General features: G+C 35.8%; 1 protein-coding gene across 6 annotated transcripts in view; it reads right to left on the minus strand.

Moving 5' to 3' along the window:
* Egfr (epidermal growth factor receptor) overlaps positions 1-18,515 on the minus strand; it is a 202,134-nt gene that overhangs the window by 56,744 nt on the left and 126,875 nt on the right. For all 6 annotated transcript variants that reach the window (XM_089098376.1, XM_089098378.1, XM_089098379.1 and 3 more), the window contains 2 exons: positions 12,633-12,830; positions 299-600 (listed from right to left, as the gene is read on the minus strand). In XM_089098376.1, coding sequence (XP_088954502.1) covers positions 299-600; positions 12,633-12,830 — 500 coding nt within the window. The remainder of the gene's footprint in view (positions 1-298; positions 601-12,632; positions 12,831-18,515) is intronic.

Consider the following 18,515-nt stretch of genomic DNA (forward strand, 5'->3'; position numbering starts at 1 on the left):
GAATTTAATTTAAATTAAAAATATAGGATTGATCATAAAAACTTGAGACTGTGGGGTGAGGAGGGAGGGAGAACGGAACCGACGACCTTTGCCCTGTGTACGATCCAGGGGATAGTTCTATTATATCAGAATACAGGTTTTACGTATAAACACAGCTTTTCACCTGAAAGCATAGACTTTTCTAATTTCAAGAGAGATCCATGCCACCCACGCCTTCCCACTGGCTGTGCCTCTGACAAGATTCCTTCCCACTGGCTGAGCCACTGACAAGACACTGATAAACTAGGTTAGTTCTCACCTGAAATATGACAGATTCCTGAACGCAGGGTGATGTGCTTGAATATTCAAAAACCCAGTTATTTCCTTGAGGGTTGAAAACACGTCTAAACTGTCTGGATGCATTTGAGGATGCCTAGGCCCAAATGTCATATTGGGATAAAATGCCTGATACCCAGAAAAAGAATGATCTAAAATGGTTAGTGATCCTTCAATTATGGTACAATCTTTAAACGAATCAATATTTCCTGCATGGACGAGATCAACTCCTTGACATGTTTTTGGACATGGTCCATCACAGGGAATGCACTCCCCATTAACTGCCTGAAAAAAGAAGAACGATATATCAAATTATGAAATAAATAAATAATCGGTAAATTAACAAGTCTTCTTGTTTATTGTTGATATCAAAAGCTAGTGAATAAACTTGTTTATATTCAGTAATTCACCATAAGATGTCTCATGTTAGCTTCATCCTTTCTGTTTGTATTTTCTTTTTGCATGTTAACACGTTTTGGGGTAAAGTTTATTTAGAAAAAAACAGAGGGGTCTTCACACTTTCGTCTAATTCTTCGAAGCATTCCAAACATGACTAAAATTCCTGCTGCTGCTACAATAACAGTGACAGTCATTGCTTTTATTGAGATCATTCTGAGTCAGCAAAAAGCCCCTCCTCTTTGACCATATTTTCTACAAAATCCACGAAAGAAGTTATGGAGAGCTTAGGAAGTCTCCAGACAGTCCTCCGTAAAACAGTCTATGGACAGTCCTCCGTAAAACTATACAAAAAGAGAGGTACACACTTTTGGTTTGGAGATAACGACTAGTTGTTATTGAGGTTGTGGTTTCACTAGCATCAGAGCCAAATTGTACACAGGGAAGGGAGCTTCAGCCCTCTAACTGAAATTTTATGCTTTTTACTTATCATTTGAAGGAGTTAAATTACTAAATAATTTAGTAAGAAATTAATACGCTTTTCAAAGTAAAGAAAAATCCCGCTCTTCACTATCTTTTGCCATGTTTTTCTAAGAATTTCGAGAAAAGAGCAGTTTAAACGAAAAGCTTGGAAGCCGTATTTTTCGCCTACAATAAAATTATGATAAGGGCCGTTCTTTACTCATCTTTGTGCTAAGATCTTACATCTTTTAACCAGTGGCGGATCCGGAGGGGGGGCGAGGGGGCGCTCCCCTAGCGTAGTCTAATGTAGTGTAATTTACTTAATTAACTCAAGTTTGCGTTAATTAAACTTGCTCCTAACGCAAGTTTATCGGATCAACCTATTTTGTGGCCCCCTAATTTGTTTTTCGGATCAACCTATTTTGCGCCCCCCCCCTAAAAAAATCCTGGATCCGCTCCTGCTTTTGACAAAAAAAAAAGCTTAAAAGTAAAATCTTAGCACTAAGATCTTATATCTTATAGCGTTCTTTTGCAAAGGTTTTTCATCATTCTGCTCTGATCAGCGGTCTAAGAACAATGATGAGCATATCATCAAAATTCTCTCATCATTGTTCTATTTCAATGAAAGATGGCGTCCTTCACACTTTTTGCTAACTTCAGCGAGCTGTACGATCTTAGAACAAAGAGGAGTTAAAATAACGGAAATCTTTGCAGATAGACGTGAGATCTTAGATGTAAGATCTTAGTGCAAAAGAACGGGCCTATAATGTGAGATACAAACTCCGGTCGTCACACGACCATTTGATGTTCTTAAGCTTTTGTGCCCCTAACACACACGTAAACAAATGCACTTGACAAGGATCTCTTGATATGACAATATTTTTACGATTTTTTTTTTTTTACTTTATTTACTCTAATAAATCGGAATATAAACCATTACAAATATAAATCACTACGATAGGGAAAAAATTCCTTTTTGCTGACCCACAGCGATTATCTACATCTACATAAAAAGATCCTAAACTAATAAAATGAGTAACTGATAAAATTAGTTTAGGGGATTCATCCCAGACTTTCATCTATTTTTCATATAATCTACGCATTTTTTTTGTACGTGTTATAGCGACCACACTCAAGTTCTTAATCTGAGTAAAACCGGTTTTTCTTTCTCCATCCGGAGATAATTAGCTTAGTCTCAGTGAGATAAACCACAATGCAGGTATATTTTAATTAAATATTTAATAGAGTTGGTAAATGCGTTCTGGGCGGCCTGGTGTCCATAATTCTCTGTTGTAGTTTCAATAATTTTGTTACTAAAGTAGTACATTCTTATAATACGCAAGTATATTTTATTAGGATTAACCTAACTTCACTTCTTTGGTGTACTCGCCGTAACATACAAGTACCTTTTTTTTGTTAAACCTCCTTCTTTCCTCTGTTGAAATATATTGCTGACTAGGAATACTTCCCTCAGAGGCAGTCAAGGAATCTTAAGAGGTCAGTAAAAAAGATTTGGCAGAAAAATTATGGAGATAGAATAAAAAAAATGCTAATAATAAAAATCATTGAAGGAAAGATTTTTTAAAAATAATAGGAGATTTTGGCTGGTTTAAGCTCCTTCCCACTTTTTGTGCTTCTTAATTTGTTTTACGCAAAACAACGGAGAATCTGGCAAAAAATAACAAGTGCCACTTTGTTATTTTTATTTATGAAAGAAATTTAGGCAAGAGAATTTCCTTGGGCACCTACCACCTGTCATGAGTTGTTAGTGGCAGTCGTATAATCATTAATAATGGTAAGGCTAGGGTTACATGTTATCACATCTTCACTGAGTCGTTTCAACCGTATTCGTGCAACCACCTTTGCAAAAGACTACCCAACTTAGGTTTCCTAAGTGGAGCTAAAGACAACCTATTTCTCCGGCGCAACCTACGCCTGGTAATCAAGAAACTCAAAGTGAAAATTGCTAATATTTTAAAATGTACTATAATTTGTATACAAAGGACAAATGGTGCTGTTCTATTAGCTAGTACCCACGCGACAGGTCAAGTTTGGTTAATGCTAATGAAATAAAACAAAATAGGATGAAACTATAATAGTTTAGAAACAAATTTGGGCTATATATTTGCAACTTGAGGGGGGGGGGGTAAAGTATAGAATATATAAAATACGTAACCTAACCTAACCTCGGTACCGTTTTTTCCCCTACACCCCCCCAAAAATAGTTTAAATATTGTAAACGCAGTGACAAACCACGCTTTGTGAACCATTTATCTAATGACAGATACCCGTTTGACCGGTTTCCTTTAGCATTTCCCTATACAGTATATCGCGTGGGTACCAGCTAATAGAACAGTACCAATAAAAGTTTAAATATAATCCCCGATGAATAGACTACAACGTACATCACTTCAGATAAGTCGGCCGCAGAGCCGGAGTTACGTACGAAGAAACCATAGGCAGGATAGGAGGCACCAAGTCTTTATGTTAGACTGTGCAACCCTTATTTTAAACAATAGAGTGAAAGTGAGAAGCCCCTTGATTACCTATAAAAGACGACAAGTATTAATGATTCATTGCTTCATGTTGAAATTAAACTTCTTGGAATGCGAAGCAATTAGTGAACTCGCTATGACGTAAAGAGAAAACATTGAATAGATTGAGATACTTTTATAGTTTCAAACGACTTCTGTGGCTACTAGTTTCAGTCAAATATGAAACTGTAACAAGTCTAGATTAAGCTAATCCCCTCATTACGAAGAAGTGTTCGATCGCTCTCCTAAAAAGTATGGTACTTATCCATTAATCACAAAACACCAAGTTGATTCAATTTACAGGTACGGGGTTGAAACAACTGAGACGCTTGGGATATAGATATGATATGTATAATTTGGGCTGTATATTTGCACATTAGGGGGTGGTAAATATAGCGGGGCTGCATGCAAAATTTAACTAACCTAACCAAAATACCGACAAAATATCTATTAAGTATTGCTACAATTTAGTTTTCCACTGAGGCGAAGCTAATTGTGTTCGTATATAGAGAGCCATAAACAGGTTATTGTCTGATTTTGTAGATCCAATTCTTTGATGTTTTCTGAATAATGGACAAGTACCGAAAGTATTTATACCAAGATTTGTACCCCGTCGTTTAATTGACAACCTTGGTCGTTGCAATATTCGTTTCATAGTGGTGGCAGCAGTAGCGCCAGCCTAATAAAGAACGAACTACGCCCTATTGTATATAAAAAAAATATGTTTTTTTTTAAACTGGCAAGTGAGAAAAGGCTGTCATTTCCAGATGATTAAGGAGTGTTAAGTATTATCTAAATTAATCTTAGTAAAATATTATTTTGAAAACTAATTTAAGGAAATTTCGAAAAATTCCCCGAAACCGCTAAAAATGGTGTCAAATCGAAAAAAAACACCATTGGATTTGCCGTGGCCAAAAACCTTGTAGAGGTAATTTACAGTTCCTTCACCTGAACAACAAGGAAAATCACTTTGTTGCATGGGTAGCCCTGATGTCCTCTTTTTCTTTTCGTTTCTTCCTCCGCAACCAGCGAGGTATTGGAACAGCATAGAGAGTTGTTTAAGGGCTAATTTTAAAAGGAATTGTTACATGTACTCGATTTTGTAATTAACAAAACACAATATTTAAAATAAAGTCAATTTTTGACAGAAAAACAGCATCTTCGTAAAAATTTTGACAGCAAAATGTCTATCTAAAAATTTTGATGGGATACATTTGAGGAAAAAGGGCATGGCGGAGGCTGGTTGCCTTCCGATCACTTTTGACTTTCAACAAGGGCACTAAAACTTCTGATTTCTAATCAAATGAGCCCCCTACGAAGTTTTTACGACCACCCTTTTCGTACGAAGTGTCTCTTAAAAAGGACATTAGAACTTTCAATTTCCAATCAAATGTGCCCCTGCAAAGTTTATACAACCACCACTTCCATGAAAGCCTAATATGTTAACAATGGGCAGCTTGCAAAACTTACAACCCTTTCCATGGGGCTGTGGGTTTTTTTTGTCAATCCCAAAGGCATGGCTATATAAACTTTGAACTATTTTGAGCAAAATTATATGTTAAATTTTGATCAGATCCATTTTAGGAAAATGGGAGTGGGAGAGGAGGCTTTTTACCTTCGGATCACTATTAACTCTCAAAAAGGACACTAGAACTTCCAATTTTCAATTGAATGAGCCCCCTCCGAAGTTAATACGACCAGTCCTTCCATAAAGTCCCTCTGGGAAAACAACAAACCTTTTATTCCTTTATTACAGCCAACGCTAGAGCGTTGCCTAATGATAAGCAGTCTGTATAATGTAAACAGCAACCAGTTTACATAATTTATAGCTCTTGTCCCAATTTTTTTTTTTTTTGGGGGGGGGGTATGTCATCTCAGAAGGAATAGATCTTTCTACTACTGCAAACCAAGTGGTTATTTTAAACTTTTGGTTGGATGTATTTAGGGGGAAGGAAACTAAAACATTTGTCGAAGAGGGGCTGATAGTCGAGTCCGAAGTTTTTACGACAACTCCTTCCATACGATGTAGCATGGGGGATAACAAATAAATAAGTGATACCTGAGACTTTGTCGCTTTAACTTGTGCCGCCAATGATAATAATCGCTGCAGTCAAGGCGATTCTGTAATCGGTACGGGTAGCTACTACAATGAAAACAACTAATTATTTTTGTAGCAAGATTGTCAAACTTTTTGCACAGGATTTTACTAAACTTTAAACGTTACTATAAAATTTGAAGATAGACAAACTATAGATAGAAAGCAGTGTTGCCACCCTGGTCTGGAAGAATTTACAAAATCTGAGAGGAAAAAATTAATAAATCGCATATGTTTTTACTAAAAGCCCCAAATTTTTTGCGCGCGCGGCTACCGCCGCATGCGCACTCTTTTTTTTTCTTTTCCTCCTTTTTCTGTCTGATTTTCTCTTCTTTCGCTTTCGTGGAAAAAAACCTACTGCCGTCGACTGTCTCGTGATTTTTATTTTATTTTTTATTTTTTTATAAAAACTATAGAACTCGCTGGTAGACAAAATCCATACTCCCATAGGCTGACAAAATCGATTCTTTGGAGTTACGGGAAGTAGAATATGTCTTTACCCTAAATGTGTGGAGCTACTTGTGATTGGTTGAGGCGGCGGTCAGACTGGCAACATAAGAAAAGCCTAAGCTGCCTGTTCTTACGCAAAGTGGTTCACACGATTGGAATCAAATTGAGCTTTGGTCAAAAACTTTTATCCAAGTGAGGCAATCAACTAAAGAGAGAACATAGAACTAAACCCTGTGGAACAGAAGCAACCACGCCATCAGATATGCTCCTCCACATGTCTTTATTCACAATTTTATTCTTTATGCCAAGGACAAGAGGGCTCATATAGAGCTAGTTTTTCCTGCACAAGTTCAGTTGAAGCTACCTTCATCTCCAGTGAACAGACCATGTTCAAGTTTTGAAGGTTCCACCAAAAATTGCTTCTATATTGGTACATTGTAACCTCTCTTACGCCATAAGTTGAGAAATTTTAAATTTCGACGTAAGGACCGCATAAGCACTAGTCACGTCACTTACGTTGTCCGTCTGAGCGCCGCCTAACAGGAACTTTTCCAAGAATTTGAGCCATACAGCACAGCATAATGAAGTCAGGCTCGACTGAGAGAGACTTTCTAAAACTGAAACGGGATTATACTAGTCATTTTGTTCTAGCTTCACAGACTGGATTTAATTTCAAACACTCCGAACTCATTTTTTCGTAATGGGGCCATTTTAATGCTCTGCTGTATCTCACTGACTCCTGATCAGAAGTGAGCAGTCTTTACATGGCCGAAGTTATGCTTTTTTGCTTTTAGGGTGTGATTTTTTATGCTGATTTTTAATTGCATCAATTATAATACAGTCAATTAGAAATAATTTTGTATTTTTCCTGTTTTTGAATATTAAGAACTTTCGTATGTTCTGTATTCTTTTATTACTTGCACCATGTGTTTTGTTCCACGTTATTTACTCCATCTGTTTCCAGCCCTTGTTTTATCTGATTGAATTTGGCGAAGAAAACTGAAATGTGCATATTTTGCACATAATAGTACATAACAAACGGAAAATCTTCATATGAGATGGTAAAATTCAAGTCAAGGTGTAAAGTTGAAATATCTGTGGAATACGGCATGTTGTTTTCTGATGTCCAGGTGATGGAGTTGAAATTGAAGCTTCAACGAGCGTATTTTGTATTACTTGATTAAAAAAAATAAGAGTGAATCCAACCTTCGAAAAGTTGAGAATAATGAAAAGGTGAAAAATAATATTTGAAATAATAAGAGTGAATAAGTTGAAAATAATAAAAATGAGTAAATAAATAAAGTTGAAAACTAAGAGTGAATCAAAACCTTCAAAAAGTTGAGAATTATGAAAAATTGAATAATAATGTTTGAAATAATAAGAGTAAATAAAGTTGAAAAATAAGAGTGAATTAAAACTCTCGAAAAGTTGAGAATAATGAAAAGTTGAAAAATAAAAGTTGTAAAAAAGTTAAGAATAATGAAAAGTTCGAAAAGTTGAGAAAAAGTCAAATATTTTTCAGAGGAGGTGTCTTATGCAAATGCATAGAAACTAAGATGCTGTACAAAATAAACAGGTATGACTGAAAATCAATAGGACGCTTTTTCGGGATGAAGGGTAATAAGCAACTAAATATTGTTCTTTATAAAAGCGAGTTGGGGACAAACGATAAGTTTAATTTCCAGACAAGTAGATGAGAAGAGCATAAAAGCAAAGATTTAAAGGGAGTGAGAATTCATGGGACCGAGCAGAATGTCACTCTAAGTAAAGCGGATTGGAAAGAGATCGTTGTGTTGGCCTCATTCAGTTTTGTGCTGTGATGCGTATCTTTAATGATGCCACAAATTGCTGAAAACAGTGGTCGTTTCGGGAATCATGGCTGCTGGGAGGTAACAGTTTTGTTGACCTGGAACACATTTGTGCTGCGATAGATTGTTGGTTTAGCCAAGACCGCACCCAGGATTTTTTTCGGGGGGGGGGGGGGGAATCAAAGATTTTTTTCGAGGGAGGGGGTTTACACAAAAAACATCAAAAAGCACATAAAAATTTGTTTATATCCATTTTTGTTAGGTTTTTACGGGTCAGACAAATATTTCGGGGGGGGGGTTTAAACCTCCCTACCCCCTCCCTGGGTACGGCCTTGGGTTTAGTAATAGCTTTAACGGTTGACAGGTATCATCTCGCGAAATATCACTGCTCAGACGTCTTTCTACATAGTAAGCTATCGCAGATGGAAGTTTTGATGAATATTCATGTTTTAAGCTTCACGGCAAATGAAAGATTTACAAATTGAGATTGCAACGAGTTACTCTCTTCAAGTCCACTCTGGGGAAAATTTGGGAGGTTTATAAACAAAATAAAGTTAAAATACACACCAATTTTGATAGCTTACTTGAGTCTAGAAACGTAATTTTCCTTAAACAAACACCCACTCACACAGAAAGAAGTTCTTATCACCAATAAAACTTTCGCTATATGCAACCATTTTTGTACGCATCATGTTTAGCTATTAAAATGAAATGCACAGTAGGCGTTTTAATTTGAATGCATTTATTTCTATTTCTCACTCAACTAAGCGGAGTTCATTTGACGGGCCAAATTTCAAATATTCTTGCTAAGCACACCCTTGTATGTACACAAATACTGAATTAGTTAATTATCTAAAATAAAAATAGACAGTGCTAAAAACTGCGAATGCCAAAAAATGAAGCTTTGAGGAGGGGATGGGTCAATTAAAAAAAAAAATGGATCTAACAGTTTGAATGAAAAGTTCCTAGAAGTTTCGGAAAATTGAAGAGTCTGGGTAGGGGTTCAAGCCTCATTTTATTTCTAATACGTTTAGGAATTTCTGAATTATGTTATGTCCCCTTTTCTTGCCTACAGAAATCGTAGCTCTTGAGGCCAAAAATCGTATTTCATTATATCCTGGGTGCCATTAAAAGTCTTCTCTTACAAACAATTTCTTCTTAATTACAATCAAAAGAGCAGACACATATTTGGCCTTTCCGACTAAAACTTTTTTCTGTGTTACATAGGTCCTTTTTGAGAGTCTCCCTGTGCACGTCCCTATGGGGGATATTTTCTCTTTATAAATGAGTATTTCCAAAGCTGCAGTTTTAGTTAGTCTGCCTTGTTTTGTCTTTGGCTAGGGAATTGAGTTCAAAAACTCTCATGAACATTTTTGTTTAAATCAGAAGACGAATTAGAAACTTGTGTCGGAGGGGGGGGGAGATCATTTTTATATATAGCAAATACACAACAGCTCTGTGTTATGCCTTTCGTGCGACAAAGTTCCACGGATGAAGGATGACAAATTGCCGAAAATTGTCCTTTTCGGTATAGGGTTAAACGGAAAGCAGGTCGTCCGCGGTTGGAGTGGGAGGATGCCATAAAGAACTATTTAAAGGAAATGGGAACCTCCTGGGAGTATTTAAAGAGGGAGGCTTTGAATAGATTGGGATAGAGGAGGAGCGTGCGTAGCTGTGCTGGCCTCAGGCGGCTTGGGTATGTGGTGAGTTGTTAGTAGTAGTAGTAGTACGACAACCTCGGCTTCTAGTTACTTATAGTCTTTGATCTTTAGTGCGCAGTTATTGCTGAATTAGAGAGTAACAATAGTTAATTGTGCTTAAGGTGATATGATGAGTTATGACCATAATTATCAGGACCATGTATTAAGAAACAAATGTTAATGAGAATAGTCATAGGACTGGTAAAGGGTTTTAAGAACATAAAACAATTGATTTATAGTTTAGTATGGTTTGATAGTTACGTATCTTGTGTTGTGATATAAGATTCATGTACAAGACTTAAAGATAAATCAGATCTGTGAAGAATGACAGTCTTAAAAGTAACTGCCAAAGTGGGACTGAACGGCGTCATCACTTTGCATGAATGGATAAGCTAGGTTCAACTACAGACATAATAATTAACAATTGACTTCAGATAGTATGTGCTTTTGCGAACTCCTTGGACTGGTTGCTCCTTGCGCTGGCTCCATGCAATTGACAAAGGCTCCAGAGGCTCAGAGTTTGCTCAGCAATAAATTTACAACAAAAATAACATTAACATAGTCTTCCTATAAGGCTCCATGGTTCAGGAAGGAATAGGGGAGAAAAAAAATATATATAAATGTATAGAAACAAAACGATATCTGACCTCAAAAGTCCCCAAGATCGCAATCCAAGCCGGCATGATTTAAACAGAAATGATAAATCACCTAACGCATCATTTAAAACTAAACAATAAGTAAAACTGAAATAATCGTATAACAAACATCCAAACCCAATTCAGAAAATTTATTAACACGAAATTCTTTGACATTGTTTTTGAGATACTAAACGAGTGGCAGCTTCTTGATTGAAGCAGTTGAAACAGGAGCAAAGCAGGCTCTTCGGATGCCCTTTCGATTGACAATCTGGATTCTCAAATTAAAATTCAATTTCTTTAAAAATTAAAATTCGAGCGTCAAATTTGATTTTTATTCACAAACTGATCACATTTTGATTTCGATTTACAATCTGACAATCAGATTTTCGTTTGGATTGTCAAATGCACAAACCTATTAAGAATCTTGGGTTGCCAAGATGTAGAAAAAATAAAAAGCGTACGATATTATACATTTTGTTTTGTTTTAGAAGATGGGATTTTTTTTAATTATAAAGCAAGTTTCTTTCTTTTTTCTCTATTAAAAAAAACTGAATTTTAATGGGTAATAAATTTCAATTTTTTCAACTATTAAACTAACTGAATGCAGAGATTTTTTCCAATATGAATAATAAAGTTTTATTTTATTTTTACAATTCAAAGCGAGAACCTAGGTTGTCAGTCGAAAATACACTAGGTCTGATTATGATTTGACTGATTCCCCCATCAATTCCATCGTCCTTCCCGTTCCGAAACACGGTCAGTTAGATGGACGATGGTTGTTTAACCGCTCACGCATTTCATTGCTTTTTCTATTTTATCTGGTATTTATTTTGGTAATAAATTTATGGCTCCGACTCCTTGTGTGTATCAGGAAAGAATGGCTCAGAATGGACCAAGGTCGAACTCTTGGAAAAGTGTTAAAATAACCCATAAAGCATTTCAATGCTTTTTCTATTTTATCTGGTATTTATTTTGGTAATAAATTTATGGCTCCGACTCCTTGTGTGTATCAGGAAAGAGTGGCTCAGGATGGACCAAGGTCGAACTCTTGGAAGTGTTAGCAAAATAGCCCATAAAGGGGTATTAGAAGAAGGGGTAGCAATTCACGAAAATACAGGGGGGGGGGCCAGCACTTTTTTTTACTTCTTTTTTAATAAAGATAAAAAAAAGAAAAATTTCAAAATATAGGGGGGGGGGGATTTCTTCAACAAAAATACCAGAACTTTTTTTTTCAAAATCTAACATTTGCAACATAGGCGCTATTTTGGGGTTGATTACTTTTATGGGCAGATTTCCCAAAATATGTTGTTTCCTTAGCAGCGCCTCTGGCGCATTTTCACTAAAAACGGTGCCTTCGCCTTTTTTTTATGCTAATGCTATTTTATACAAGACATCTGGTAGCTCCGATAGCAGTAGAAGCACGAATGAGTCAATTTGTTTGAATAACATAAGGACAAAAAAAAAAATGAAAAAAATTGTGAGTCTTACACTTATATGAGAGCTTGCAAAATTAAAGCTAACGCCGGATGTCTTTGGAGCAAGGGTGGGGTAAGTGTAAAAGATTCTGTTCAGAAAAATAAATTTCTGAACACCTACATTACAAATTACTACATTACACTGGTCAGGGGCGAATCTCCAGCAATTTTATTGGGGGGGGGCAAGAGGGGTCTATATCTGGATAGTCAAAGGGCATGGGATGTATAATATTTTCTTCTCCACATTATTGGGGGGGGGGGGGGCAACTGCCCACCTTGCCACCCCCAAACGACACCCCTGACACTGGTATTCCATGAGGACAAACAGACAAGTACTGCGATGAGTTTTGTTCCGCCAGGAAATAAATATGGGACAGTCCCCTATTTATTACTACTTTTACTACATTCTCAATTTTTCCCTGCTTTACATCGTCCCCTTGACCCTTCCTCGGTGCCGTCCATGCTGGTATTACTTAAATCAACTCTTGACTGAGAAAAATGCATCTCTCTTCTTATTGTGACATCATATCCGCCCTCTTTGCGGGCGCTCATTTGTATCCAGCATAAGAAAAAAAAAAAAAAAAAAAAAGGAAAATAAATAAAAAAAACAAATCAAATTTGAGTTTAAACTATATCAAATAAATGGGTATGAAATTGTGTCCATCTTTTAAATTTGAAACTTCGTAATACAGGAAAATAAGGGAATAAGGGGAAAACGTAGCAAATGGTATGCTGTCTAAAAAACAACAACGTGCTTACCTTTTTCTTATTAGGGCAACTCCTCACACAAGCACCATTGTCTTTCAGTAAATGTTCAGGGCAATTTTTAACACAGGTAGCCCCATATGCATACTTGCCATCTGGGTTAATCTCCCAAGAATATGTTATTGGATTGTATCGTTGCATGGCAGGGCATTCTTGTTTGCAAACTCCGTCGTCAAAAAAGTTACGACAGGCCTGAAACAACAATGGCATGTTACAAACATAAAAAATAAAATACAACTAATTTAAAGCAACAGTTATTACCACAAGATGATCAAGAAACGAATGTTCGATACCCTTATGGGGTTTTATACCAAATATTTTATTACAAACTAATTCAATAAAAACAATCAATAACCAGACAAAAGCACCAATTGCAAGAATACGCTGGCAGGGGCTTCAATTGGGGAAGGGGCAATTAACCCCTTCCTATATTTTAAAAAATAGCTTTTTGGTATGTCCAATTAAAATACCTTTTTTGCATTTTCATTGAACAGTACATTTTTTAATTCTTAATAGAAAAACATTTTTTAATTCTCAATAGAAAAACAAAAACAACAAAATTACCCTCCCCCCTGGAATTTGAAAAATGTATTTGACCCCCTCCTCCCAATATTTTCGTGAATCGATACCACTGTGTGCTGTAAAACATAACAATTAAAAACATAAATAAAAATTGAAAACACAAAAAGATCCAAAAATTGGTGGACAAAGCCATGCCATGAGACAAATCCGTAGAGATTATTTCTTTGGGCGAAAAGAGTGGAATTTCGGGCGAATTTTGAAAAAAAAGAAACTTATAAATATCTAAGAAAATAAATATGGTAGGAGAAAGGGGACAGAATTGAGCAATAAAGCTTGCTTAAATTGATAAAGCGAGACAAATTACTAACTTTTTTCAAAAAATTTCAGATAATGCCTTTGGATTACTACACTCGAGGTCAGCTCATAACAACAGTCTACTCTACTCACTACCAAAAGCTTGTGTTTACTGAGATACGTCTTTCGCACATAGGAACCCCGTAAATTAGGCTTTGGATTTTTTAGATCTAATTATTTGTTGAAATTTTCACAAAATAAAGACATATCTTATAAATATCATAAATAGGTCATTAAGTATAAGCTAAGAGAAAGAGAGATATTACTGTCTTACCCGTGTTAGAAAGTGTGCTTTAATTTCATTGGTTTATTTTTGTAACGGATTTTTGTCCGTTACACAACTTTCGAACTTTCACGTCTGTTGGAACTTTCACAAAATAAAGCCACATCTTATAAATATTAGAAACAAGGTATTAAGTATAAGCAAAGAGTAAGAGAGATATTATCCGTTTTTTTCTGTTGAAAAACAGTTTTTCTTTTTGAAAACTAATGTTATCTAGTGCTGGCCTACAAGTTTGGATAGATAGAAAATGTGACTTCTGGAGCAGGGTTGCCACCCTGACCTAGAAGAATTTACTAAATCTGAGAGGAAAAATTTGCTAAATCGCATCTGTTTTTACTAAATGCTCAACAAATTTTTTTGCGCGTGCGGCTACCGCCGCACGCACACCATCAAGCATCGATTTTACTATAGCAGGATAATCAATAGATTTCCACAATCATTTTTCCATTTTCTTCCTTTTTTCTTTTTTCCTCTTTTCTTTCATCTTCACAGTATGATTGAAAATTCCGGAAACATTTAAGTTCAAAAATCCTTTTTTTTTTATTATTATTTGGATATACTACTGGATAGGCTTCATATTCCAGATGCGGTATATCCAAGACTTCAAACAATAGCCTGGAATCTTAGATTCTGGAAATCCTTCTGGTGAAGCATGGCTTTAAATTTATCAATGGTCTTCAGGTCATAAAATTCAGATATATTGAAAAATTAAAGAACAATCAACGAAGAAAAACAGCTAAAACTCATATTTACGAAGCAATTCAGGCGCTGGAGTGCTTAGAACCTTAGGTGTGTTTGAAAATGACGGCTTTTGAAATTTGTTCCCAGTTTCCGGTTTTAGGTTTGAAATCTAAAACCTTCAATTTTGCATTTTTAAGAGGAAATTTGCCACTTTTAAAACACTAATTGGGCTAGTCTTTAAATAAGGGATAAGCTGCTTGCAAAGATTTCTGGCACATTTTAAAGAAACTAATTTTGGAGTTTTTTTGAACTGATTTTTTCTAGATCCTCTCTCGTTCGTATTCAAGGGAATCAAAAACTTATGTCACTAACCTATGCAATCTATGCCACTTCAAAACGGCAATGACTAAATCAGCTACCAGTTTAGTTGTAAAAATATGTAAATTAAAAAGTGCACCTCAAATTAGGCTAGGGCTGCCAAGAAAAAGGAAAATTATATAACATACAATAATTAGTTTAAAAAAAAAATTGTGTCAATATTCTTCAGGCCAGGCAAATCATACAAATTGAAAAGTAAGAAGAAAAATAATTAGTCACAATTAAAAAAAAGTCGCACTTAAAAGGCTTTAATCGTCCTCAGCCTCATCCGAATAAAGTATCCACTAGTGTCGAATTCTGACTGAAGGGATCTACTTGTTTCCATCAAGTTTAAAAAACTTGTTTTTTTTATTTATTTCACTTCAGATCGATCAGATATTGCTAAAATAAATCACACCGATCTTAACTGGGGACCTCAGGTTGGCTCATTATGAAAATTTTTACAAAAAGTTCGTTTTTTCCTAAGGCCTTTGATCGTTTTTCCTCGGGCCTTTATAAATTAAATAAAAAAAAACAAGTTTTTTAAACTGAAAGTAAGGAGCGACATTAAAACTTAAAACGAACAGAAATTATTCTGTATATGAAAGAGACTGCCCCCTCCTCAACGCCTCGCTCTTTACGCTAAAGTTTTTTATTGTTTTAAAAAATAAAGTTGTGAGACAGAGTCAAACTTTAGCGTAAAGAGCGAGGCGTTGAGGAGGGGACAGTCTCTTTCATATACAGAATAATTTCTGTTCGTTTTAAGTTTTAATGTCGCTCCTTACTTTCAGTTTAAAAACTTGTTTTTTTATTTAATTTTTGAACGTTTTTGAATAAATGCAGGTTTCGATCTTGGCTCACCGTACATGAATAATTAAAACAAAATTTTCATATTAATTTACATTTATTTAGTTAAATGGCTTTCTCGAAACTTGTTTAATTTTATTTATGAACGTTTTTATTAGTAATAAATATACGAAACTTACGAATTAACTTACGTAACGAACTTCTATATTCATATATTTTTAATACATTTATTAGGGGGTTCTCCCACTAGTCAATACCTTGCTCTTTAAGCGAAACTTCAAATTTTGTTCCAATTCTTTAGAAATGACCGCTTAATCACAAAGGCCGTTAATTAGAATCAATAGCTCTTATGAAAGTACTAAAAAATCTTTGGCTTAAAGAGCGAGGCATTGACTACGGGGTGAACCCAATTATATATGTAATATTTTCTGTTCGTTTAAAGTTTCGATGTTGCTGCTGTTGTAGTTGAAATACTTGTTTTTTTATATTAAATTTATGATCTTTTTTTAAATAATACTGGGAAGTCCGGCGTCCCCTTCATAGCAATGTCCCTTCCTCCATGAAAACTTCCTTCATGGAAAGATCCTCCCACATAACTCCTGGCCCACCCCCCCCCACTACCAGGAAAAATCTCCCCTGAAAACGTCTGTATACTTCCAAATAACCAATACTATATGTTAACATTGGGTAAAGTTCATAACTTTCAGCCCTCCCCCGGGAAGTTCGGGGGATTAAGTCATCCTAAAAGAAATACTTATAATATTTTCGAACATGCTGAACAAAATGGCTATCTCAAAATTTTGATCAGGTGACTTTGGGAAAAAAATGAGCGTGGGAGGGGGCCTAGTTTCCCTCAATTTTTTTTGGTAAATTAAAAAGGGCACTAGAAATTTTAATTTCCATTCCAATGAGCCCTCCCACGATATTCTAGGACAACTGGTTCGATACGATCACCCCTGGGAAAAAAAAAAATAAAAAAAAAAAAAAAAAAAAAAAAAAAAAAACCCCCCCGTGTTCTTTCTTATGGCAAGAAATGCAAAATTCCCAATTTTTGTATATGGGAGCTTGAAACCTCTACAGTAGGGTTCTCTGATACGCGGAATATGATGGTGTGGTTTTCATTAAGGTTATATAACTTTTAGGGGGTCTTTCCCCCTTTTTTGAAAATCAGCCAAATTTTCTCAGGCACGTAGCTTTTGATGGGTAGGACTAAACTTGATGAAACTTATATATTTGAAATCAGCATTAAAATATGATTCTTTTGATGTATTTATTTGTATCAAAATACCGTTTTCTAGAGTTTCGGTTACCATTGAGCCGGGTCGCTCCTTACTTACAGTTCGTTACCACGAACTGTTTGACAAGAAGTTAGCAGAGTCTTTAGATTCTTTAAACCTAATCATGTCTGCTAGATTCAAAGAATTATTCCTAGTAATGGCCTTTTAACTTCGCCAAAACAAAGTCACGTCTTCAAGTCACGAAGTATAAGCATATCCTTTGTTGACATGAAAGCGAGAAAGGAAATTTAATTCAGATCACTGTTCAGAGTACTAATTTATAGGATCGGTATCTCGCTATATCGGCTTATCAAAGGACTCAAAGATGAATACAAATTACGTCGACAGCGCAAGGATGGCGAAAAAGATTGTTCAGACAAATACAGAAGCGTGAGACCAAGGGAGTCTACTCGTAAGGGTTAAAAATGAGCTTGCCAAAAAAATATCACAGTCTTTCCCGCAAGTTACAAAGTGCTGTTCTTTTTTATGCATTTATTGTCTTTTAGGCGTGAGGGGGTTCGAAGCTCTCCTGCCCTCAACTCGGGGTACTCTTGCATAAGACGACACCTGCAGATCATAGGTGACAAGTCTGGTCAACTCCCCACTCAACTTGCTATGGAAGCTAGTTCTTGTACGATATTCATACAGAAAGTGTTAGGTTCATTTTACTGGTTCAACACTTGACATAGCAGCAACAGGTAAATACGGATAAAAAAAGCGAGGGTTATTTGAATTAAAAATCATTTTTAACACTGAAACATAGGAAAGCAATATTTTTTTGTCTCTTTTGTTCTACAGTTGATAGGAAATAAAGAAAAGAGTAGAACCGTTAAGGTGCCATACAGTGAGATCTCCCACCTCAGATTCCTTTTACTTTGATTTTTCTAGCCTATTCCCCTGATTCTTTGGCCCTAATTTAACAAGTGCGATGATCTAGCATTTCCTCCAATTTTTTTGCTCTAGTCCTATCTTGGGAAATATAATATTATGCAAGTTAGACACCTAGGAGCCCATCAATCATATTTAAAATACTCTTTGACAAACCAGATGTTTACACAGTATAATTTTAGACCTATTTCTTTAACATATAACCTAAATAGTTATTTACATACAAAACTCGCAATCTTTACAGTTGTGTAAAGCAATCTTTGTCTTGTTTCCCAGTGATGTTCCTGGAAATATACCTCAATCGTTTCGCGCAAATTCCAGCCCTACTCCAAGACCCCACAATATTAATTGTCTTTGGAGGGTGATTTTCCAAGGGGAATTGTTTGCGAGAGAGGGGGAATTTTCTGGTGAGGAATTGACAGGTTGGACGGAACTTTTGATCAGCCGGATACCAGTTTCAAGAAAGAACTTATGACGTTTCACGGGATTAAATAAAAGATTATTAGAATAGTGCTATATCTGAGACCAGCAGAGTGGGGGGGGGGGGTGCATTGTCAGGAAAGCGATCATGATTTTTGGAAATAACATCGAACAAGGAATCTTAAGTTCATGCTTATATGTATACAACATGTGTTCTTTAGAAGAGGTTAAACCCCTAAACATAAGCCAAAATTTGATTTCTGTTTGTTTTTAAAAACACATCTGGGG

Source organism: Artemia sp. Qi Xiang Cuo, chromosome 12 (assembly GCF_049724085.1).
Source record: "Artemia sp. Qi Xiang Cuo chromosome 12, ASM4972408v1, whole genome shotgun sequence".
Lineage (NCBI taxonomy): Eukaryota > Metazoa > Arthropoda > Branchiopoda > Anostraca > Artemiidae > Artemia > Artemia sp. Qi Xiang Cuo.